This window comes from Muntiacus reevesi, chromosome 18 (genome assembly GCF_963930625.1).
Source record: "Muntiacus reevesi chromosome 18, mMunRee1.1, whole genome shotgun sequence".
Classification (NCBI taxonomy): Eukaryota; Metazoa; Chordata; class Mammalia; order Artiodactyla; family Cervidae; genus Muntiacus; species Muntiacus reevesi.
Window position 1 is genome coordinate 27,203,826 of NC_089266.1, and position 24,211 is coordinate 27,228,036.

The window sequence follows — 24,211 nt, forward strand, 5'->3', positions numbered from 1 at the left end:
GAGATTTGGACAGAGACACGCATTGGCTGCTTGCAACCCAGGGTGAGGGCGGGGCAGCCCCTCCCATCACTGCCAAGGGAGGCAGAAGGATCCAGAGCTGAGACCGCCCAGTCTGGGAAGCTGACAGGGTCTGTTAACAGGGGATGGGGAAAGAGGGAGTGTCTTTTCTGTCTGCACCTCCAGGAATGTGTGTGTGAAACTTTGGTGCATGTAGGTGTGCCAGGCAGTTTGGGGAGATACAGAATGAATGGTTTGCATAATCTTGTGTTTATCTTTGTAGCTGCTTAGAATAGTTTTGTATTTTCAGGTTTAAATGCTACTTAAATATAAGTTTCATTGCTCATATAGATATTGATATAAAATGTATGTATAATATATATAAAATATATAGAGAATATATATATCATATAGATACTGATATAAATATATGGGCTTCCCTGGTGGCTCAGAGGGTAAAGAATTGGCCTGCAGTGCAGGAGACCTGGGTTCGATCCCTGGGTTGGGAAGATCTCCTGGAGAAAGGAAAGGCTACCCACCCCAGTATTCTTGCCTGGAGAATCCCCATGGACAGAGGAGCCTGGTAGGCTACAGTCCATGGACTCACGAAGGGTCAGACATAACTGAGCAACTAAGCACACACATAAAATATATGTAACATCAAAAATTTGTGAATGCTCAGATACAGTGTTACCAGTCAAAATCCACAAGATTTACCAAGTAGGTCTGAAAGAAAAGTTGATGTAAAGAAAAATACTAAACAGTAGTGTAGGTTGGTGTCTAAATGAGAACACTCCCGCCCTTGAACCTGTGGCATGGTCCCAGGCTTTCCAAGCAGCTTGATGCCTGGGCTCAGCCTACCTGCCCTTCTGTCCACCCCACGCCCCTGACTGGTGGGGACAGCGCTGCACATACACATGTACAGGGCACACAGAGACACGCTGCTTCACATCTTCCCGAGGAGACACGGAAGGGAATGGGTTTTGTGAGATCAATACAGGCTGGCACAGCCCTAGTGCACCATGTGTTGACCACGTGCAGAGCCCCCCACCTCTGTCCACATGTGATCTCAGATCCGCGGTCCGCGGAGACCAGGCTTGGAACCCAGGGGCAGCAGGAGCCGTGAAACTGGGTGGTCACCACAGGGAGACACGACCCAAACCAGGACAGTGAGGAGCGGCCAGTGTGGGAGGTTTTATTTCCTCGAAGGGGCCCCGGGGCTGAGTCCAGCAGGGGCGGTGCCTTTACCGCAGGTGCGTTGAAGTGACGGTGACCTACAGTGGAGATCTGGGGTCAAGAACAGGGTCCCTGGCCCTTTCCCGCAGCTCTTCTCCCCTCCTCCCCATTACCTCTTCCTCCCCTCTGCCCACCCCCGTCCCCCACTTCTCTTCCTCTCCCGCCTCACCATTCCCCGGTTCACGTGGCCAGGCCTCCTTCCTGCTCAGGCGTGTACACTGCCTCTATCCCGCCGTTCGCAGCGTGCACGCAGGGCTGTCCGGCTGCGCTCTGACCGGGGTGCGCCCTCCTCTCTGTGCGCTCGGACCTGGGTGTCGGGGGCGCGCCTGCACTTTCCTGGGTGGGCGCCCTGCACTCTGGGAAGCAGAAGCTACACGTCTCCACCGGCTCGGGCGGCGCCACTGCCACGCGGCCGGCTTCCATCCAGTGATCTGTGCAGGGAGGAAAGGGCGTTGGCCTCGGTGCGGACCCCTCCTCCTCCGCCCTCTCCCCAAGGCAGCCCGGCCACGCCCTCCCTTTCCGCTGGGGCAGATGTGCAGGTGCGGTCCTTACAACCCAAAGCGCCAAGGGACCCACCACCTCCGGTTTTAGCGCTGCGGGTCCCGAGCCCCCACCCCACCCCATGCGTCCACCCACCCTTCCTCAAGCCCCTTCTCTTCTCGTCTTGATGTTTGACCTGGTTCATCTAGTCTGAGCGGGTGCTGCACCGTTTCCAGTCCCAGGGCTCTCTAGGAGGAGCTGCCTGGCGCTGTCCACTTAGAAACGGGGCAGGGCCAGGACAGAGAGATGCCTGGGATCCCAGTAAACACTCACCCTTGGAGGTCTTGGCCTGCGTGGGACACGGCCCTGGGCGCATCGGGAAGGAGACCTGGACCCCCCTCCTCTTGAGGAAGCAGGCCACGGCCAGCAGGAAGCAGCAGACGATGGCACAGAGACATAGGCCCAGTGTGCTGTAGACCAGGGCCAGCTGGTCAGCGCTCAGCTTCAGCCCTGCGGGCGCTGCAGGACAAGACTGGGGTGAGAATGAGAAGGGCCTCCCCAGGCAGCTGTCCTCAGGGAGCAGCCCCTCCTCCTCCAGGCTTGCTCTTGCCCTGTCAGCCCAACGCAAGCTCTGTGGTTACCCTTCACCCCCTTGGAGGGCCAGGCTCAGCTGGCTCCCACCGCGGCCTGGAGTAGCCTCTGAGATGGTGGAGCTGGATGTCGTTTTTCTCATCTCCTTGGCGTGTGACTTGGGGCAGTACCAGAGGTGGCTAGGTGAACAGAGAGATAGCTATCCAGGGAGGGTGTGTGTCTGTCTGACCTGGGGGCACAAACTTCGAGAGAGAGAGACAGTGCAGTTGCTTCTGAGTTTGGGGGGCAGGGGTAAAGCCGGGGGCCCTAGGGAAATGGGGCGCTGGTCCCTCTGCCTCTCAGGGCCTGAGCCAAAGCCCTGCCCTCGACACCTGCCCTGGGCCTCCCCCCATCTGGAGGAAGGGCTGCTGGTCGCCTGCTGCCCTTGGAGCATACAGTGCTTTCTTTAGCATCTCCCAGATCCTTGTGCTCTGGGAGTGAGAGCTGGTCACCTCTTTAGAGACCAAGGTGTAGTCCGTGGCTACATAGCTGTGAAGCAGAGGAGGCAGGGGTTCAGTGTGTTCGCAGGGTTGTGCAGCTGCTGCCTGTGTGCCTGGGGCCAGGTCCAGCACCGCACCCATCGTGGTGACCCCCCTCTCCCAGACTCCACTAGACTGTCTCTGTACCAGTTCCGGCCACCGACAGACTCTTGCAGCATGGGGCCTTTGTGTCAGCCCTTCAGCATGTTTCCGAGGCTCAGGCCTGTGGTCACTTGTGTCACTTGTCACAGGGAACATCAGAGTTGTGTCACCCTTCTGATGCTTGCAGGTTTCCATATGGACCTTGTGTTCACTCTCATGGACGCATCCCGGGGGTGGAGTGTGGGGCAGACGGCAGCTCCGTGTTGAGCTGTTTGAGGAGCCTGACGGTTTTCAACAGTGGTTGCACCGTCTTACAGTCCATCTTGCAGAAAACAAAACTGAGCCTCAGAATCACTGTGGTCCCAACTGCAGAGGTGCAATTAGGGGCAGACCTGATGGACTCCAGGCCAGGGCCTGGCCAACCACACACACACGTGGTGAGCGTGGACACTGGTCCTCTTCCTTACACGCACTCCCAAGAGAGAGTTGTATAAAGTGACTGCTGACCCTATGCTGCCTTGATGTTTACAGAGCTCTAAGCGGGCTGGTGTCACCACCCCAGGCCAGCGGTGCTGACCAGAGCTCAGACAGGCCTTGAGTGGGGGAGGAAAAGCAAAGACCCTGATTGAGGCTACAGATCTGGAGGCCGAGATCCTGAGAGGTGAGAGGATCCAGGGAGAGGTCACAGGGTGTGCAGAACCAGGTGACACCATGTTTCCCAGCTCCCAGGTCTCTCCATCTGCTCCTACACACCCCGGAATAAAGGGAAACCATCAGGCCGGCTGGACAAGCCTTCCTGTCAGAGGCGGAATTGCCAGCCACCAGCGTCTATTCTCTGACACTGCTCAGTACACAGAACCCCCAGGTCAATTCACAACCACACATCTGCATATTTTAGGTGTTTTCAGCATGAATTCCAACACTCAGACTGATTGGAGACTGGCTGCTGGCATTCGGAGATGGTTCCTGATTTCCGCCCTTCAGGTCAGGCTGGGCTGGGCCCCCCCGTTGCGTCCAGCAGAACATAGCAAGGTGACACAGGGTCTGGCTTGTGCCCCAAGGGGGCCTGTCAGCTGCTACTCTGCTTTCTTGTGTGTCCCGAGCCCCCACGTGAGAAGCCAGCTGAAGAAGCCCCATGGAGAGTGTTCCTCTTGAACTAGAGCGAGAAGTGTGGTTCAGTCACTGCAGCATCAGGGCCAAGCCTCTAGGTGACTCCATCCACAGCACCATCCACCTACTACGGTGACCCTAGGCGCCATCAGCAGGGACCTGCCGCCTGAGCCCCCCTCCCCCCTTCCTCTCCTTGCCCAGACCTGCAGAAACAGAAGTGGGAACAGGGGTGGTCTCCTGCCATCTGAGAGTTCAGCTGATTTAAGATGCCACACTAGACAACCTGAGCAAGGACTCTGCTTCTGAAAGGCAGGTTCTGCCTTCTCTCTGTCCCTCGGCCCAGACTGAGATCTGGGGCTTCCCAGGGAAATGGAACTAGTTCCTGCCTGGCCCCCCTGGCCCCTGCACATGCCTCACAGAGGCCCTGGCCCAGAGGAGAAGTGCAGTTAAAACCACAGAACATGTCACCGTCCAGCTGCACCCAGGCTGGAGACACGGGCATGCTTTCAGAGTCCCACGGACTCTGCATTATCATTTCCGGTGATGTGGATGCAGTCCTTGACTGGGGACCAGCTGCATGATGGATTCTGAGATGGGCCAAACCCCAGGGGCAGGGAGTGAGGAGGGAGGGGAAGGCAGGCACTTGGGGTACAGCCTGGGATGAGATGTGCTTCGATGGGAACACCTGGGAATCGAACACTCCACTTCCAGCAGGCATTGCTTCTAGGGAGAGTGCCCCAAACCTCGGTCTTAATGCCTTCTCTCTCCCTTCACAACTCATGCATGTCACCCCTTCCAGACAGGAAAGCAGGGGGAGCCTGCTGGCTGCCAGATGGGAGGACAGGGTCCCGGCTTCTGCTCTGCTTCCTGTGCTCAGTCACCAAGCCGTTCAGGTCTGCAGCTTGGTTGCTGCCCTGTCTCGGCCGTAGTGACCTGGCCCTGGGATGGAGCGGACTGGCCCGGTGCCTCGCTGTCTGCTGACCCCAGGCCCAGGGACTTCTGTCTGGAAAGGACGTGACCTCGGTGCTTGCCTGAGAACCAGGCCGGCAGGTGCAGTTCTGAGCACTGCCACCAGGGGCAGCGCTTGGTTCATTTCCAAGCAGGTTTTCCAGCCAGCGATCAATGCAAAGAAACAGGGAAACAATAGAATGGGAAAGACTAGAGATCTCTTCAAGAAAATTAGAGATACCACGGGAATATTTCATGCAAAGATGGGCAGAATAAAAGACAGAAACAGTATAGGCATAACAGAAGCAGAAGATATTAAGAAGAGGTGGCAAGAATACACAGAACTATACAAAAAAGATCTTAATGACCCAGATAACCATGATGATGTGATCACTCACCTAGAGCCAGACATCCTGGAGTGTGAAGTCAAGTGGGCCTTAGGAATCATCACTAAAAACAAAGTTAGTGGAGGTGATGAAATTCCAGCTGAGCAATTTCAGATCCTAAAAGATGATGCTGTGAAAGTGCTGCACTCAACATGCCAGCAAATTTGGAAAACTCAGCAGTGGCCACAGAACTGGAAAGGGTCAGTTTTCATTCCAGTCCCAAAGAAAAGCAATGCCAAAGAATGTTCAAACTACCACACAATTGCACTCATAGCAAAGTAATGCTCAAAATGCTCCAAGCTAGGCTTCAACAGTACATGAACCAAGAAATTTCAGATGTTCAATCTGGATTTAGAAAAGGCAGAGGAACCAGAGACAAAATTGCCAACATCCGTTAGATCATTGAAAAAGCAAGAGAATTCCAGAAAAACATCTGCTTTATTGACTACGCCAAAGCCTTTGACTGTATGGATTACAAGAAACTGTGGAAAATTCTTAAAGAGATGGGAATACCAGACCACCTGACCTGCCTCCTGAGAAATCTGTATGCAGGTCAAGAAGCAACAGTTAGAAATGGACATGGAAAAACGGACTGGTTTCAAATCAGGAAAGGAGTACATCAAGGCTGCATATTGTCACCCTGCTTATTTAACTTATATGCAAAGTACATCATGCAAATTGCCGGGTTGGATGAAGCACAAGCTGGAATCAAGATTGTTGGGAGAAATATCAATAACCTTAGATATGCAGGTAACACCATCCTTATGGCAGAAAGCAAAGAACTAAAGAGCCTCTTGATGAAAGTGAAAGAGGAGAGTGAAAAAGTTGGTTTAAAACTCAACATTCAGGAAACTAAGATCAGGGCATCCGGTCCCATCACTTCATGGCAAACAGATGGGGAAACAATGGAAACAGTGACAGACTTTATTTTGGGGGCTCTAAAATCACTGCAGATGGTGACTGCAGCCATGAAATTAAAAGATGCTTGCTCCTTGGAAGAAAAGCTATGACCAACCTAGACAGCATATTAAAAAGCAGAGACATTACTTTACCAACAAAGGTCCATCTAGTCAAAGCTATGGTTTTTCCGGTAGTCACGTATGGATGTGAGAGTTGGACTATAAAGAAAGCTGAGCACAGAATTGATGCTTTTGAACTATGGTATTGGAGAAGACTCTTGAGAGTCTCTTGGACTGCAAAGAGATCAAACCAGTCAGTCCTAAAGGAAATCAGTCCTGAATATTCATTGGAAGGACTGATGCTGAAGCTGAAGCTCCAATACTTTGGCTACCTGATGCAAAGAACTGACTCATTGGAAAAGACCCTGATGCTGAGAAAGATTGAAGGCGGAGGAGAAGGGGATGACAGAGGATGAGATGGTTGGGTGGCATCACCGATGCAATGGACATGAGTTTCAATAGGTTCCGGGAGTTGGTGATGGACAGGGACTCCTGGCGTGCTGCAGTCCATGGGATTGCCAAGAGTCGAACATGACTGAGCGACTGAACTGAACTTTCCATTTGATTTGTTCAACCCTTTACACTGTTTTCAGAACCAGTCTTGCCTGGAAACTGCTGCTGCTGGGCTGGAGCTCCAGCGGCCAGACTGGCAGTGCTGTGACCATCCTGAGGGCCCTGGTGACTTTGGCTCGGCTGATGTAGCCAAGGGAGGACAGGATTTGAGCTTGGGCCCACGGCCACTGGTGCTAATGGTCAGATCTGCCTTCTGGGGGAATGGGGCAGACGCTCTGGCCTCCATGCTGTTGGCAGCAGCCGGACCCAGTGGAACGTTTGGCCAGCATCCCTGCGGCCCCAACCTAGCAAGTGGGCAGGCTGGGGAGGAGTGAGGTGGGCACACAAGGCTGTCTGCACCTCTTCCCTGGCTTCAGGCCTGGGGCAGCCCTCAAAGTGGTAACGTCCCATGTGGCAGTGGCGGGGATGGGAAGAGAAAACACTCCATGCCCCAAGGTAGGCAAAAAGCCAGGGACAAGACCGACCACCAGGCTACCATGCCAGTGTGCCCCCAAGGAGCCCCCAAGGCGGGCACCGCCCCCACACACATGTGCCCTGATTTGTGAGAGAGGAGCCTTTGTGGATGTGACCAAGTTAAGGGTCTGGGGAACTTCCCTGCTGGTCCAGTGGTTAAGAATCTGCTTTGCAGTGCAGGGGACAGGGGCCGGGAAGTTCTCACATGCCATGGAGCAACTAAGCCCATGTGCCACAACTACTGAAGCCCGTGCACCACAACTAGAGAGCAGCCCACAACTCACCACAACTAGAGAAAACCTGCTGGCAGCAACAAAGACCCAGTGCAGCCAAAAGTAAATAAAGTTGGGGGAAAAAAGAATCCATCTTACAATGCAGGGGGTGGGGGTTCAGTCCCTGTTTGAGGAACTAAGATCCCACATGCCACAGAGCTATTAAGCCTGAGAGCTGCAGTTACTGAGCCCTGGAAGATCTTGCATGAGGCAGGGAAAATCCTGTGTGCCACAACTGAGACCCGATGCAGCCAAAACAAAACTTTTTTTTTTTTAATGTAAGGATCTGGAGGTGAGGCCACCCTGGATGAGAGTGGCCCTGAATTCAATGACAAGTGTCTTTAGAAAGAGGAAGACAGACCCACAGAGAAGCCCCGTGAAGACAGACAGGAGGGAAGTGGCCACAGGTGTGGACGCCTGGAGGCCCAGCCCAGCTAAGCTTCCACTGTTCCCATCAAACAAAGGAATGGTCTTTCCAAGAGATGTGGAGTGGGCCGAGGTAGGGGTTGGCAGGGTGTGGATGAGTGGGGGTGCAGGATGTGGGGAGCAGGAGGGGATGGAGAGAGGTCAGCTCCGCTGTGTGACCATCCTCCACGCCCCACCCCCGCCCTCAGGACCCAGGGCCTGGATTCGGCACCTTCTGTTTACCGTCCTTGCCAAGCCCCGCTCTGGCCTCACCTGCACACACACGTGTCGGGATACAGTGGGAGACGCGTAAGCCCCAGATCTCCAGAGGGACACGGTGTGGGGCAGACACGGCCTGTTGGCCCTGATGAGTCCCATTTCTCCGAATGGGATTGGGGGTCTTGCTCACAGGTTGGTTGTGCTGGTCCCTCGTGACCCTGGGTTCTGAGAGCTCATTCAGAGGCTGTCAGGAGACTCCCAACTGTCTGGTCTTTTTTTCTTCTGTTGCTTTCTTCTTGTCCACAGACTTCTGTAAACTTTGCCCAGTTTTTCTTCCTGTGATGACCACCCCGCAGTCTGGCTTCTGGTTATTTGCATGCACTGGACTTCCTGCTTCACAGTCCCTCCTTATTGAGGCCTGATGCCTGCCTTCCACCCACCTGGACCTTGAACAAAGAGCAGACCAAACACAGCAGGTGGCTTACCTGGACCCGCATCCAAGCCTCTGTGCTCTGGCACCTGGTACCTCCCCAGGCTGTCCGCTCGGGTTGGGGCCTCTCCGGCCCGCTGTCTCCTGACTTCTGGTAGGAGGCTCACTTGGCTCCTCAGCGTGTTCTCACAGTAGTGTGTGCACTGCTTGGGGTGACGTCCGCAGATGGAGGCACAGCTGACGCAGTCCCTCAGGAGCAGGTCATAGTACCTGCCTTGCTCTTGGCGGCAACTGAGGGACTCTGGGAGACAGAGATCAATAATGTTACTGGGTGATGGACACACACAGGACCTGCAGGTCTGGCCTCAAAGGGCATCTCAGTGAAAAAAAAAAATCCTAGTCCAGTTCCCTAAAAGCAATTCCAGAGTAATCCCAGTCCTTTTCCATGATGCAAACACTAGACAGTACCTTGTCCACTATGTACAGTTTAGCTGCACTGTATGTTTTATGTGTAGTATTTTTTTCTATATCTACTTTAAAATGTTATTTTTATTAGTATTTGTTCTTTGCTCTACATATGATTTAAAAGTGCATTTCCTAATACTAACCATATAAGGATTTTCTAGTTATATTTTAACATTGATATCTAAGTTATTATGTTGTCACAGGAGTTCTTTACTTGGATTTTTCAAATCTCATAAAGGAGAAGCATATCTCTTTTTTTTTTTTTTTGAGAAGCATATCTCTTATAAATACAAGGAATGGAGAAGGAAGCCAGCATACCCCTTGGTGAGTTAGGGAGGGGCCTGGACAGGAGGTGGGAAAGCTTGAACGACAGTGTTCTTCCTGTCCTAATAATAAATGAGAGTCACAGGAGCTCAAACATGGATCACTACCAGAGGCAGAATCGAAGCAAAACAAAGGTCATTCACACTTGCTCAGAGAGCAGTTCTGAGTGCATTACAGACCTGCCTTTCTGCAGGGTGGGTCTCCTTTGTCTCTAAGGAGGATTCTGTTCTATGGAACTGTGACCTGCAGGCAGGTTTGCAGGCATTTTGGAGGCAGCACACGACAGAGGCCCAGAAGCCAGACCTTGAAGTTACTCAGGCTTTGGGCGCACTCATCCCCACTTCATGTGGCAGCTGGGCCTCTCTGTGACTCAGTGTCCTGTTTTCCAGGAGAGGGGTAATCACAATATAATATGGTAATTTCTTACAGTTGCTATGAGGATTTGAAGTCCCCAACACAGTGCCTGACACATAGTGAATAATGCTCAAGTTTAAGTAGAACATTCACCGCGCCTCTTTGCAATGCAGACAAGTCAGCCCTTATGTCCTTTTCAGAGTAGAGGACAAGACCAGTGAGGTGTGGATCTGAGACCCTCCCTTGCCCTGCCCGGACCTGGGCCCCTGACCCCCTCAGGGAAGACTCAGCAACCACCCCTTGTCCTGCCCCAGGCCTGGACCCCCGACCCCAACACAGGGGGAGTTAGCCTAATGGTGGCCTTGTCCCAGGGTTGCCGTGACCTCCTACCCTCCTCGGGTCCCCCATATGCTTGTGTAGGTGACAGGTCCGCAGGCCACCACCCTCACTGCCAGACCTCACAGACTCCCCACTGGACCTCAGTGTTTCTGCTGTATTTTCTGGGTCTTGTGCCTTTGTCCACACTGGTTCCTTCTCGGGGGATGCCCTTCCCCCTCATCTGGCCTCCACATCCTCAGCTTTCAGTGATCAATCTCAGGTGGTACCTCCTATAAGAAAACTTCTGTGCTCCTCAGCCCATCAGCAGGTGGTGGTCCCTCCCAGTCCTGGTGCTTTATGGTTCATCTTTTAACTATGAAACTATGAAATGTAGTCATTTCCATCCTCTTTCCAGGGTTTGTCGGTCAACATAATGAATGATCACCTCACTAATGGATAGTGGCTCAGAGTCATGGTGTTGGTGTCAAAGAGTCATTTTTCAAATCCTATCTCTTCCACTGTTATGCTGTGTGTTCTTGAGCCAGTCACTTAGCTTCTCTGAGCTCCACTCAGCCAGTATTTATATGAAGTGTGTGTCAGGCACTGTGCTAGGCTTAAGAAAGGAATTGAGCCCACAATCTAGTGGTTGAGACACACATAAAACAAACCCACAGGAAAGAACATGATACAAGTCATGATGAGTTCCATCAGGCAAGAAAAATACACTTGTCAAGACATTCAGAATATGGCGTGAGTGTAGACGATGTTAAAGAATTACTTTTGGGAGTGACAAAATGTTGAGCTTGTATTTTGAAGGCCTATGTATTAAGGATTCATGATCCACTATTCACAGGTAAAATGATATGAGTTCTTGGATTTACTTTAAAATACACAAGTTAAAACATTGATTGGGGACCGAAAAAGCAGTATTTCTAAAGCTGCTGATGGGTAGACGGGTTTGTTATGCTGTTCTCTCTGTTTGCTATCTTCTATAGTAAAAAGAATGGAGGAGGGCCCACTCTCCATCCGGCAGTCAGAGAAGAGCTCTGACTTGGTGCTGAGACCTAAAGGTCAGGCAGGAGGAAGCCCTGGTTAAACATCCCTGTGCAAAGGCCCTGAGGCAGGAAGGAATAGGGCATCCCAAGGAAGCTGCAAGCTGGCAGGAGGGTCAAGAGGCAGAGGGTCCCACACTGTCCATCCTCCTCCATCCCCCTCAGGCCCCATGTGTGAGGAGTAGAGGCTGCTCGCCTCCAGCGAGGGCCTGGGCCCCAGAACTCACTGCAGAAGGCCGCACAGGTGCGCGGAATCTGGCCGCTGCAGGTGGGTTTGCAGGAGACGCAGGTGTTCAGCAGTGAGTCCCAGTACCGCTCTTCGGGGCAGGGCTCCATGGCCACCCCCCGCCGCGGGCCCTGTGGGGCTGAGAGGCGGGAGCGTGAGGGCAGCTGGAGGCTGGAGCCCAGGCGGCCTCCCACTCTGTACGTGGAGGGCGAACAGACAAAGCTGGCCTCCTCCCCAGCAATGCTGCTGGGCAGCCGGCGCCTACCACGCTGAGCCTCAGTTTCCCAGCCAGGACTCGCTGGTTTGGAGGCCCCTCCTGCAACAGTTCGCCCTGCTCGGCCCTGTTCTTTGCCCTTGTGGACGCGCGCCTTCACGGGATCCTTGCAGGCGCTGGTCCCTCCGCATACCATGCTCTTCCTGCTCCGCGGCTGCTCACTTCCTCCTGACCTGTCGGATCTGTTTCAAGTTCGCTCTCACGGGGAAGCCTTCTGACACCCTGTCCTTGACCCCCATCTGCATGGACTCCCGTCACTGACTGCCGCTCCCTGGTGTCTCCCTGGTAACCAGCAGTGCCTGGCAGGCACAGGCGCTACGTGTTTGCTGCTGGGTCCCCAGGATCTCAGGGGTGCCTTGGACGTCATAGGTGCTCATTAAATGAATGAATCAGAAAAGCAGACCGAACCAGTGCCTAGCAAACAGCAGCCACTCAATAAATGTCCGTTTCCATCCCTTCTGCTGAGACACACAGTGACACGTCTCAGAAGTGCAGCCTGACAAACCTATCCATGTGTGCACTCCTGTGCCACAGCCACCATGTCAAGGTGGTGAATGTTTCTTGCCCCCTGGTGGCTCTCGTAGGCCCCCCACTCAACACCTGCTCCCAGTGGTGACTCCTGGTCTGAGCTTGAGACCTACAGGCCCACAGGATGCTGGCATCACCCAGTCTTGAACTTCTGTGTCTGGTTCTTTGGCTCCACAAGGCGTCTGGGACTCATCCCAGCTGGTCATGCGTTGCTGAGTCTTCTCTAAATTTCTGTCTGATTTCATGGCATTTGCATCCCCAACAAGTTCTCTTAAACGTATCGTGAGTTTTTGCTTATTCTTTAATGAAAAACCACTGAAAAAGACCAGCGGCTTCCACTTGACTTGGCAGCTTAAGCACAGGGGCTTATGTTCCTTCCCTCCTGAAACCAAACTAAAAGGACCAGAAAAGAGGGCTGTCCACGGGGTCCTCCCTGGTAACTCAGTGGTAAAGAATCTGCTTGCCAATGCAATAGAGGTTCAATCCCTGATCCAGGAGGGTCCACCATGTTGTGGAGCAGCTAAGCCCACACACAACTACTGAGCCTGCGCTGTAGAGCCTGGGAGCCACAACTGCTGAAGCCCAAGTGTCCTTGAGCCCGTGCTCCACTCGAACTCATGCTCCACAATGAGAAGCCCAAGCACCGCAACTAGGGAGTAGCCCCCACGCAACTAGAGAAAAGTCTATGCAGCAATGAAGACCCAGCATAGCCAAAAAAAAAAAAAAAAGAATAAATATTTTTTAAAAAATATAGTCATCCTCAAGCGTAGAATGGAAGAAGTAGCTGCAGCAGGGGACAAATGACAGCAACATCTTGGAAGACGGAAAGCAGGTGGCCTGGGGTGACTGGCTTCAGGAGATGTCTCACTCTTTTGAAGTTCAAAATTGGGTCACCGAACCTTAGGAAGCTCCTGGAGCTGGAGGCTCCGGTGCCTCTGACAGCGGGGATGGAGTGCAGAACCGTGGAATAGGGTTGGGGGAAATTTACACAAAGAGGACTTGACCCCAGGCAGGTGATGGCCCCTCACCCACTCAAGCAGGAGGTTGGGGGTCTCCTCAGACACAACTGAGGGTGGATTTGAGGTCCACTGTCCCCGCAGCCATACCTCAGAAGTGTCATGGCTAGGTCTGTAAAAATGTATCCTTCCCCATTCTGCAAGTGGCAGAAAACCAGCAGACTTGGCTCTGGAAAAACTGACCCAAAGGAAAAGGCCTGGAGGCACTGCCTGGGAGAGTCTCAAGAAAATGACCACGCTGCTGCCTGACCATTCAGAGCAAAACTTCTACATGAAAACCCTGTCTGTTTACCTACAACTTCCAATCAGCTGTCAGGGCCACAGTCTGAATTGTAAACCACAGCCAGGAGTCACCAATATTGGAAAACCACCTCTGCATGAAAGAGACCTGGGAGAAAGCAAGCATAAGAAACCCACCCCGAGCAAACAGAGACAATGCAGGGAACAGAGGAAAACTAAGAGACAATCAGCAGACGTCCTCAGAAAGAGAACTTTTGCATCCATGAGAAAGATAACGTGCTACTTTTATTTTAGTTAGGATCTTAGTTCCCCAACCAGAAATTGAACCCAGGCCCTTGGGAGTGAAAACATGGAGTCCTAACCACTGGATGCCAAGTTCTCAATGATGTGCTACTTTTAAAAGAATAATCTGCATTGAACAAATAAGAATGACTAGAAGTTTAAAAATATAATAGCTAGAATCAAAACATCTGTAGAAGTGTTATAAGATGTACTTAAAGAAACATCCCAGAAATTAGAGAAAAGATATGAAAATATGGAATTATTTCAGGAGATATAAATGTTGACCGATGGCAGTTTCAGAGACATGTTTGAAAGACATTAGCCTCCAGATTCAAAGAGCCAATCAGGTCTCCTGTACAATAAGTTCTCTCAAACCAAGACCCATCATCATGAAATTCAGGAGCAACAGAGACTTGGGGAAAATCTTTGTCAGGTCACTGGCTGACTGCAGAGATGAACAGAAACTTTGGTGACCACACACAAGGAATACATACTTTACAAAAATAGTTTGGAAAAGTCACAAACAGACTCCAGCTCACAACAACAACAGCAAAATCAGCAGTCCCTGAGGAATGAGGGAATTAAATTTCCAGAGTTACCACAACATAATGCTCAAAATATTCAGTTCTCAAAAAAGTACAGATCATGCAAAGAAACCGGAAAATATGGCACATTCACAGAAGGGAAAAAAAAAAGATTTGACAGAAACCATCCCTGGGGAAACCTAGACATTGGAAATACTATTCAAAGATGTTAGATCTACTGTCTTAAATGTGTTCCATGAGCTAAAGGAAACCATGGACAGAGAACTAAAGGAAATCGGCAAAAGGATGTATGAACAAAATGAGGATATGAATAAACAGAGTGATTGTCAAAAAGGAACCAAAGCTTGGAAGCAGCCAAAATGCCCTTCAGTAGATGACCTGATAGATAAACTGTGGCTCATCCAAACAACGGAATTTATTCAGCACTAGTAAGAAGTGAGCTCTCAAGCTATGAAAAGACATGGAGGAACCTTAAATGAATATGACTAAGTGAGAAAAGCCAAGCTAAAAAGTCTACACACTGTGATTCAGCCATATTACATCCTGGAAACAGAACAAATCAGTGGTTGTCAGAGGTTGAGGGGAGGGAGAGAGAAAGTTGGAGCAGAGGGGACTATACAGAGCCATGAGACTCTGCTGTGTGATACTGTCATGGTGGGTGCAAGGCACTATACACTTGTCAGCAGCACCAAGAGTGAACCCTGACGTAAACTGGAGTTTGGGTGAAAACGATGTGTTGATGTAGGGATGTGCCACTCTAGTGCAGGATGCTGGCAGTGAGGGAGGCTGTGCTTGTGTGGGGAGAGTATATGGGGCTTCTCTGTAATTTCCACTCAACTTTTCTGTGAACCCCAAACCATTCTCAATATTCTATTCAAAGATGGAAATGAATTCTGGAATTGAGAAGTCCAATAACTGAAATGTAAAGACTCCCCAGAGAGGTTCAGTAGCGGATCTGAGTAGCCAGAAGAAAGGATGAGTGAGCCTAGAGATAGGACTATTCAACTATTTAGAATGAGAAGCAGAAACAAAGAATGATGAAAAGTAAACAGAACCTGAGGGACTCGTGGGAGTCCATCAAATATACCGCCGTATGGAATCATTTGTAATTCCAAACCCCAGAGAGAAGAAATAATGGCTTGAGACTTCCCAAAACTTAGGAAAGACATGTATATACGTGTCTGAGAATCTCAGTGGACTCCAAGCAGGATAAACTTAGAGACCCACATTGAGACACACTGTAGTAAAATCGTGGAGATCCAAAGACAAGGAGAGAATTGTGAACTATGAAAGCAACAGCAGAGAAACTAACTCCTCCCTTATTCGAAGAGTCAGACATTTAAGGAAACCTTAGCTGGACTGACTGAAAAAAAAAAAAAAAAATAGAAGAAACCCAAATTACCAAAATCAGAAATGAAAGTGGGACAACTGGTACACATTTTATAGATTTTAAGAGAGTATCGTGAACAGTTGTGCACCAACCATTTGGGTAATTTAAATAAGCAGACAATTCCTAGAAACATGCAATCTACAAAAACTGATTCATGGAGAAAGACTATCTGAATAGACCTATAACAATTAAGGAGGGTGAATCAGTGATCAGAAACCTTCCGGCCAAAAGCCCAGGACTCGACGGCTTAACTGGAGAATTCTACCAAACATTTAAAGAAGAGTTAAAACTAATCCTTCCTGTACTCTTTCAAAAAAGTTGAAGAGAGAGCATTTCCCGAGAATGAGTGGCCAGTGAATAGGCCAGCGTTATACTGATGACAAAGTCTAATAAAAATGTTGTCAGAAAAGAAAATTGCAGACCAATATGCCATATGAATATAGATGTAAAAATTCTCAACAAGGGGGGGGGGGAAATTCTCAACAAAATATTAGCCAGTCAAATCCAACAGTATGTTAAAAAAATTACACATTATTACCAAGTAGGATTCATTCCTTCCCAGAATACAATGCTATGTTCAACATATGAAAATCAATTGATGTACGTTACTACAGTACAAGAATGAAGGAAAAAACTACAGGGACATCTCGATGCAGAAAAACCATTTAACAAAATTCAGCACCAGTGTGAATAGACGAGAACCTCCTCTACGTGATAACAGCCATATATGACAAACCCATAGTTGACATCATACTCAGTGATGAAAGATTGAAAACTTCTCTCCTGTGACTGTTAACAAAACAAGAATGACTACTCTTATTACGTCAATTCAACAAAATACTGGAAGTTTCAGCCAGAGCAATTAGGCAAGAAAAAGAAATAAATGTATTCAAATTGAAGAGGAGAAAGTAAAATTGTCTGTTCAAAGATGACATGATCTTATATGTAAAATCTCTAATAATTTCAAACACTGAAAACTCTTAGAGATGAAAACTCAGCAAGGTTGCAAATACAAAATCAACACACAAAAATCAGTTGCATATACATATATTTGCAATGAATGATCCTAAAAGGAAATCAAGAAAACAAATCTATATACAGAGGCATAAAAGTGAGTTAAATAGTTAGGAGTAGGAAGGACTTCCCTAGTGGTCCAGTGGCTAAGACTCTGTGTTCCCAATACAGGGGACCCAGGTTTGATCCTTGGTCAGGGAACTAAATCCCACATGTTGCAACTAAGACCTGGCAAAGCCAAATACATATATAAATAAACAGTTAAAAAATACTTAGGAGTGAATTTAACCAAGGTGGCAAAAGAAGTATACCCTGAGAACTAGAAAACATTGCTGAAATTAAAGACGATCCCAAAAAACACATCCCATGTTCATGGGTTAGAAGAGTTAATGTTGTTAAAATGTCAGTACCACCCAAAGTGATCACAGATGCAATATAATCCCTAAGAAAATCCCAATGACTTTTTTACACAAATAGAAAAACCCCCCTCCTAAAAATTCCATTTGACCCTGAATAGTCAAAACCACCGTGAAGAAGAACAAAGTTGGAGGACTCATATGTCCTGATTTCAAAACTTACTACAAAGCTAAACTAAGCAGTGTGATGATGAAATAAAGACAGATGCTCAGACCAGTGAATAGAATGCATGCATGCATGCTAAGTTGCTTCAGTCATGTCCGACTCTTTGCGACTCCATGAACTGTAGCCTGACATTCTCTGCTGTCCTTAGGTTTGTCCAGACAAGAATACTGGAGTGGGTTGCCATGTCCTCCTCCAGGGAATCTTCCCAACCTAGGGATCAAACCCATCTTATGTCTCCTGCATTGATAGACGGGTTCTTTACCACTAGTGCCACCTGGGAAGCCCAGTGAATAGAACAGAACCCAGAAGTAAGCTCTCCGTCTGCGTACAGTCAATTGATTTTCAACAGATGGAGGAGAGGGAAAAGCAAGTCCATTGCAGCCAAGAAGTGCAGGTAGAAATTCTCAGAGTGGTAGTGGAGAAAGTCCCGGGACTTGGCAGGAGGCCGAGAGGGAGCTGTAGCTCAGCTAAAATAGGTGGGAAGCGGGAGGAACATCTCCAGTGGAAACACAACTGCAGATAAGGGAGTCTGCTTGCCCAGTTGAGAGGCTGGATCTACCGCAGAGCTGGGGGTGAGTTACTGAGGTGAGCTGCACATGGCTTAGCTATGAACACAGTTTACATCATCATAACAATTGAACACCAGTCGGGGAATAACTCAGACTTTGAATTGTGTTTACTGTAGAATAGTCACTCACCCGTGACAGGGGACACCCTTCGACCACTGTTGTAAACAAGGCAATGACAGGACTTAAGTGACAGGAAGGAAGGAGGGAGAAAAACTGCAGAGGGTTTTGCATTTGGGGCAAATGGCTTAGCTGGCAGCAAAGTGAGCAGTCTATCCTTGAGCACCTGGTCGGCTGGGGGGATCGGAGAGAATTTGAGCAGTTTCATCATTTGGGGCAACACGTGGGAGAATGACAGTGTTTACAGTCTCTCTTTTATGAATCACAAAGAAGGAGGAAGAGGAGAGGAGGAGGATGAGAAGGAAGAGAGAAAGGTGGGGATGACTGTTCCTCCCGTTCCTCCCATTCCTCCTGTTGTTAATTTCGGCCTCCTGTTGCCTCATTCTGAAACCTGATTTGCTGTGTTTCAGCGACAGAATGTGTGTGATAGCAGCGGCGCCTGTGGGGGGTGGTGACTGGGGGGCAATGCAGCTGAGTCACCACAGTCAGTTTGAGAAAGCCGGTCAGCACCGCCCTGGTTTTCCTATTCTATAAACTGGACTGTGTGCAATTCTTTGCAGAGGAGGTTTCCTTAAGGACATGCATATGACATGCATAGAGTTGACCCAAGACACAGTTGCCAGGTGGTAGTTATTATTTGGATAAAGTGGTTTAAAAACATAATGGATTAATTACAATCATTTCATAATCACCAAACTAGTGCTCCAGACCTGAAAACTGCCCCCAGAACCTCAACTTGTGGCTGAAACACTGTAATTTCCCAAAGACATTTGTTCCTGCAGCTGCCATGTCGCCTGAGGCCTCTGAGATATCTCAGGTATGCCTTCCTGGATGGTCATGTAGTCTGAGCACCCTCTACCTGGTGGCATTTCTTTCTTTTTGATATTTATTTATTTGGCTGTGCTGGGTCATTGCGGCACTTGGAATCCTTAGCTGCGGCATGCACACTGTTAGTTGTGGAGTGTGGAATCAAGTTCCCTGAAAAGGGATGGAGCCTGGACCCCCTGCACTGGGAGTGTGGAGTCTCAGCCACTGGACCACCAGGGATGTCTCAACCTGCTGATGCTTCTTATTTTGAATTGGATATTTGGGGGTGTAGCCGTCTGCCTGCTTACACTGTCTCCTCTGTCTCTGAGCCCACTATAGTGGGCATCCATAGTACCGGGCGCAAGTAGGTTCTGAGCAGATGCTCACAGAGCGATCCTCAGGGAGGACGGGTGGAGTGGGAAGCAGTCCTCGTTCCTGCACTGTGAGTCCACTGATGCACGGATTGTGATGCTGCTGAAGAAGAGGAGTGAGGATACTCTCTCTCTATTGCTCTGGAAAGAACTCTAAGATATATTAAGTGGAAAAACAAACAAAAACCAAGTTCCATAACAGCATGGCTCATAGGCTCCCTTCTCTTTCTTTTTGCAAAAAGGGAGAAAGTTCTAATCTACATTTACAGGTACATATATAAAGAAACACTGTAAGGAAACATAGGAAACCAAAAACAGTGTTTTAAAGAAAATACTTAAGAATACATTGAATGAAAGAAGTACAAAATTTGTACATTGAAAACTAAAACATTTCTGAATGAAGACCTAGATAAATGGAAAGATATCCCACATTCATAGATGGAAAGACTTAATAGTGGTAAGATAGCAATACTCTTGAAATTATTCTACAGATTCAATGCAATCCCACTTGAATCCGCAGATTGCTTTTCTGCAAAATATGACAAGCTGATCTCCTAAAATCATATGGAAATGCAGGAGACCCAGAAGAGCTGAAACACTCTTCAAAGACAGCAAATTTAGAGGACTCACACTTCCCAATTTCAAAATGTACTACAACCAGCTGTAAATAAGACAGTGTGGTGCTGGCATAAGGACAGACATGGGTCAATGAAATAGAATTTAGAGTTGAAAACTAAAGCCTAGCATTTACAGTCAGTTGGTTTTCAACATGGGTACCATGGAGATAATAGGAAAAAGTACCAAAAAGATTCAACCACTGTCCCACATGGTGCTTGGACAGCTGGATAGCCACTTTCGTAAGAGTGAATGTGGACCTCTGCCTCACACCAGAAAGTAACTCACAGTGGATCATAGACCTACCTGTAACTAGACAACTTTTAGAAGAAAACAGGAGTAAGTCTTCAGGCTTTGGGGCTAGGCAGTGAGACCAGATGCACAAATGATTAAAGAGAAGATTGAGAGATAGAGCCTAATAAAAATTTGAAACTTTTGTGTTTCACAGAATACCATCAAGAAAATAAAAAATAGTTCACGGACTTGGAGGAAATATTTGCAAATTGAGTATCTGATAAGGGATTTGTATCCAGATTATAGGAAAAAACTTTTGCAACTGAATAATGAAAAGACAAATAACCCAGTTTAAAAACGTGTTTGGGAGTTAACAAGACATTTTTCCAAAAAAGCTGTATGAATGGCTAATAAGCCCATGAGAAGATGCTGAACGGCATTTGTCGTCAGGGAAACAATCAAAACCGAACTGAGCCACCTGCTGGGATGGCGGAAATGAATGCGCGGACAACAACAAGTGTTAGGGCAGATAGGGAGGAACGGAACCCTTGTGTGTTCAGCAGGATCTTGAAAACAGTACATCCACTTTGGAAGACAGCCTGGCAGTTCCTCAGAATGTTAAACACAGAACTGCCATAGTAATGTAGTAGTGTGTGCTCTGTCGTGTCAGACACTTTACGACCCCATGGACTGTAGCCCACCAGGCTCCTCTGTCCATGGAATTTTCCAGGCAAGAATACTGGCGTGGCTTGCCATGTCCTCCTCCAGGGGATCTTCCTGACCCAGGGATCAACCCTGTGTCCATTGCATCTCCTGCGTTGCAGGCAGATTCTTTACCATTAGTGCCACCAGGAGTCATAAGAGATGGGGTCCATCCATACAACGGGATGTTACTTGGCCATAAAAAGGTGTGAAGTACTGACACCGTGCCACATGGATGAACCTCAAAATCATTGTGCTTGTGGAAGAAGCCAGTCATCAAACAGCACGTTCCATTTTTAGAAAATGTCCAAAATAGGCGAATCTAGAGACAGTGGTAGCCTAGGGCTTGCAGGGGGGAGGACTGAGGCGTGCTGAAAATGCTCTAAAATTAGATTGTAGAGATGTTGCGCAGCTCTGTAAATATACTGAAAACACTGTGTTGTAGACTTTAAACCGGTGAACTTTATGTCATGTAAATTCTCTTAACAGGGCTGTTTATTGCAGAAGAGACAGGAAAACTGGGCAGATGGAGGACCTGGAGGAGAGGAAGACTGTGTTCTGTATCTTTTATACTTTCTGGGCCCCCAACCTGGGACTGGCATCTATTCATGAAGCAAAGGACCTAAATTAGGGGTTTGGGACTAGCAGATACACACTACTATATATAAAATAGATAAACAACAAGATCCTACTCTATAGTACAGGGAACTATATTCAGTATCCTATAACATCCACAGTCCTCTTGCTCTACAGCAGTAATTAACACAAACATTGTAAATCAATTATACGTTAGTTTAAATAAAAAAGCAAAAGGGCCAAACAGAATTGAAGGGAGACTCCTGATGATCCTTCCTTCATTTGGGGAGAGGGGAGGGGGACACCAGCCACCCCCCAGCCCTCTGGGAGGTGATGGCTGGTGGACAGAGGTAGATGGGACGCAGGTAGCCAAGGCAGCCACCAAGACCCACTCATGGTCGAGAGGCACGGAGCCGCTGGGCCTGAGGGGGACATAGAGCACACTTGGCCAGATGACAACCGCCCAGCTGACCAAAGGGCGTTGTCCCTGCCCACACCTCCTCCACCCCCAGGACCTACGTAAGGTTCCAGAACCATCCTCAGCCCCAAAGAAGGGCAGGAGACACCCGAGATTGACCCTGGCAGGATAGAAGCAGTGCTGATCACAGGGAAGGAGGGAGGGCTCTTGCAGGCCTGGGCTCCCCTGCGCCCCAGCCGTCTGCCGTCTCTCTCACATGCCTGGTCTCTTGGTGCTGGACCGAGAAAGGTCCCTGTGGTCAAGTTAGTTTGAAAAATGCTGGGCTAAGGAAAGTCAGAGTCTAGTTTTGTTGTTTCCAACTGCAGTCCTTCTCAGAGCCTTCGCCTATGGCCCTTCAGATGGGGCTCTGGCGGGTTCAGGGCCCGGCTGCGTTTTCTCAGGGATATCTGGTAGGGCAGAGGCAGACCTTTGTTTTACAACCGAGGGAAAGGAGCCCAGAGAGGTGAAGGGGCTCCTCCAGGGTGAGATCTTAACCCCCGAGCAGGCATCAAACGCAGTCCCCTGCATTGGGAGGGGAAGTCTTAACCACTGGACCACCTGGGAAGTCCCACCCCTTAATCTTGTAGAATATCTCTACTTTCTTTAATGTCCTTTGGGGTTTCACCACTTCTACCAAACAGGCGGGTTAGATCATTTAAAACATTTTTCCCCCCAGGCAAATACACAGGCTTTCCTAAGGCGTTATAATTAACAACACATCGAGTCAGTGGACCAGGGAAGCCAGGCCCAGCTCTGCTGCTCCTTGCGGGCTCTGGCAGTGCCAGGCCCAGGTCTGGTAGCTTCTGACTTGTGGACCTGAGGGGTCCATCCTATGTCAAAGTGACCCCTGGTCCCCTCCGGGTCCAGCTCCTTCAGAAGTCTTGTATATTCGAGCCTGTATCTGGGGACACGTCTTGGGATGTGGCTGTTCCCCACAAAGAGAATCACAGAAGGGCTCTGCTCTCTGCCCGGCGTGTGAGGATGGAACAGCCTGGCTCTGCACAGCGAGGGACCTGAGTGCTGCCTTCTGCTTTGGCGTTTGAACAAACCTTCAAAACCTCCCCTGGTAAAAATTCTACAGGATAAATGGTTTGGTTTCTTAGATTAAAGAAAAGCAGCAAGGGAAAACATGCGGCATGATGGGAATGTTCTAGATTAAAACGTGTAACCAGAAGGATGGCGACTGGGTCCTGATTTGAACAAACCAGCTGGAAAAAACACAATACAGCTGGAAAGTGTGAACACCGGCACTTGTGACATTGAGGAAATGTTCTTTGCAGGAGTTGTCCTGGCATGAGGGCCTTTGGGGTTTTGTTTTTAAGAAAGAGATCCGTGGAGAAGGAAATGGCAACCAATTCCAGTATTCTTGCCTGGAAAAGTCCATGGACAGAGGAGCCTGGCAGGCTGCAGTCCATGGGGTTACATGACTGAGCATGTGAGCATGAGGATGGAGGGAGATGGGTTGGTAGCAATAAAGTGGTAGAACTAAAAAAAAAAAAAAAGAGAGAGAGAGAGATCCAGAGGTATTTACAGATCAAAACCATGGTGGCCTTTGAAGGCCTCAGCAGGGCCCAGCAGTCCTGGAAAGCACATGCCGGGCCACGTTTGTTGGAGGCTCCTTAAGCTCTCCTACTTTTGCATGTGTTGACTTCAACATAGAATATCTTAAATATGTCCTGGCCCACCCGGCTCTGGGTCCTGGGCAGTAGAGGGACTTCCTGCCCATGTGGCTAACCCTCCGGCCTTGTGGCTGCTGCCCTGGAAAGCAAGGCCAGCCCCCACCCTGGGCCCCCAGTCTCTAGGCACTCCACATGCAGGTGTGTAGGAAGACCGGAGCTCATCCATCTGCCATAGGTGCCATTCCCCCTGCACCCCCAAGGCCACACGGGGCCCCCAGCCAAACCCCCTCGCAACTCCCCTCCCCGCACCACCTTCCCGGCTACTTACTCGGCTCCTCCTGGCCCGCCAGGCTGCGGCCACCTTGCCTTCTCCGGCCCAGGCCACTCATTACTCAGGACGTTTATTCTTAGCCCAGATTTGGTTAGTGCCCGGCTGTACTTCCTGGGTTTTCCCCCCACCTATAGGATGTAAATCAGCGGCTCCCTCCTGCCGCACCTGCGCTGTCTGTCTCATTCAAGGGGGTGGACTCGCCTGATGCTCCAGGAGCCCTGAGTGCTCTCTGCCGAGCCCCTGGGTGCACTGTACATGCTATGCCGCAGCAGGGTGGCCCAGCCCTCTTTCTCAGCAACCCTGTTCTCTTTCATTGCCCGGTCATCTCCTCCTCTTCCTTCTTCAGGCCCACCTCCTTCAGGAAGTCATCCCTGACTGCCCCCAGGTCAGGTGAATTATGATTCTCTGTGCTTCCCAAGCCCTGACCTGACTCCCAGCAGAGCAGTTGTGAGGCTGAACTAGAGGCGGACAGACTGGGCTGGGGTCTTGGCTCAGCCACCTCCCAGCAGGAAGCCATGGTGGCA

The 24,211-nt window shown here is 49.5% G+C and overlaps 1 protein-coding gene across 1 annotated transcript; it reads right to left on the bottom strand.

Moving 5' to 3' along the window:
- Window positions 1–1,413: 1,413 nt before the first annotated feature.
- TNFRSF13B (TNF receptor superfamily member 13B) lies at window positions 1,414–23,745 on the bottom strand. Its single transcript, XM_065910904.1, has 5 exons — window positions 23,685–23,745; window positions 11,420–11,557; window positions 8,735–8,980; window positions 2,047–2,232; window positions 1,414–1,664 (listed from the first exon to the last, which is right to left on the bottom strand). Exons 1-5 carry the CDS (start codon window positions 23,743–23,745, stop codon window positions 1,414–1,416), a joined length of 882 nt encoding a protein of 293 aa, XP_065766976.1.
- Between the last annotated feature and the right edge of the window lie 466 nt (window positions 23,746–24,211).

Bases quoted from the DNA above. Each gene is read 5' to 3' on its own strand.
- TNFRSF13B (XM_065910904.1), bottom strand. From the start codon at position 23,745: ATGAGTGGCCTGGGCCGGAGAAGGCAAGGTGGCCGCAGCCTGGCGGGC. The intron at 11,558-23,684 runs GTAAGTAGCCGG...CCCGCCTCTCAG, and splicing joins GGCGGGCCAGGAGGAGCCGA to CCCCACAGGGCCCGCGGCGG. The intron at 2,233-8,734 runs GTAAGCCACCTG...CTTGTCCTGCAG, and splicing joins AGGCTTGGATGCGGGTCCAG to CGCCCGCAGGGCTGAAGCTG.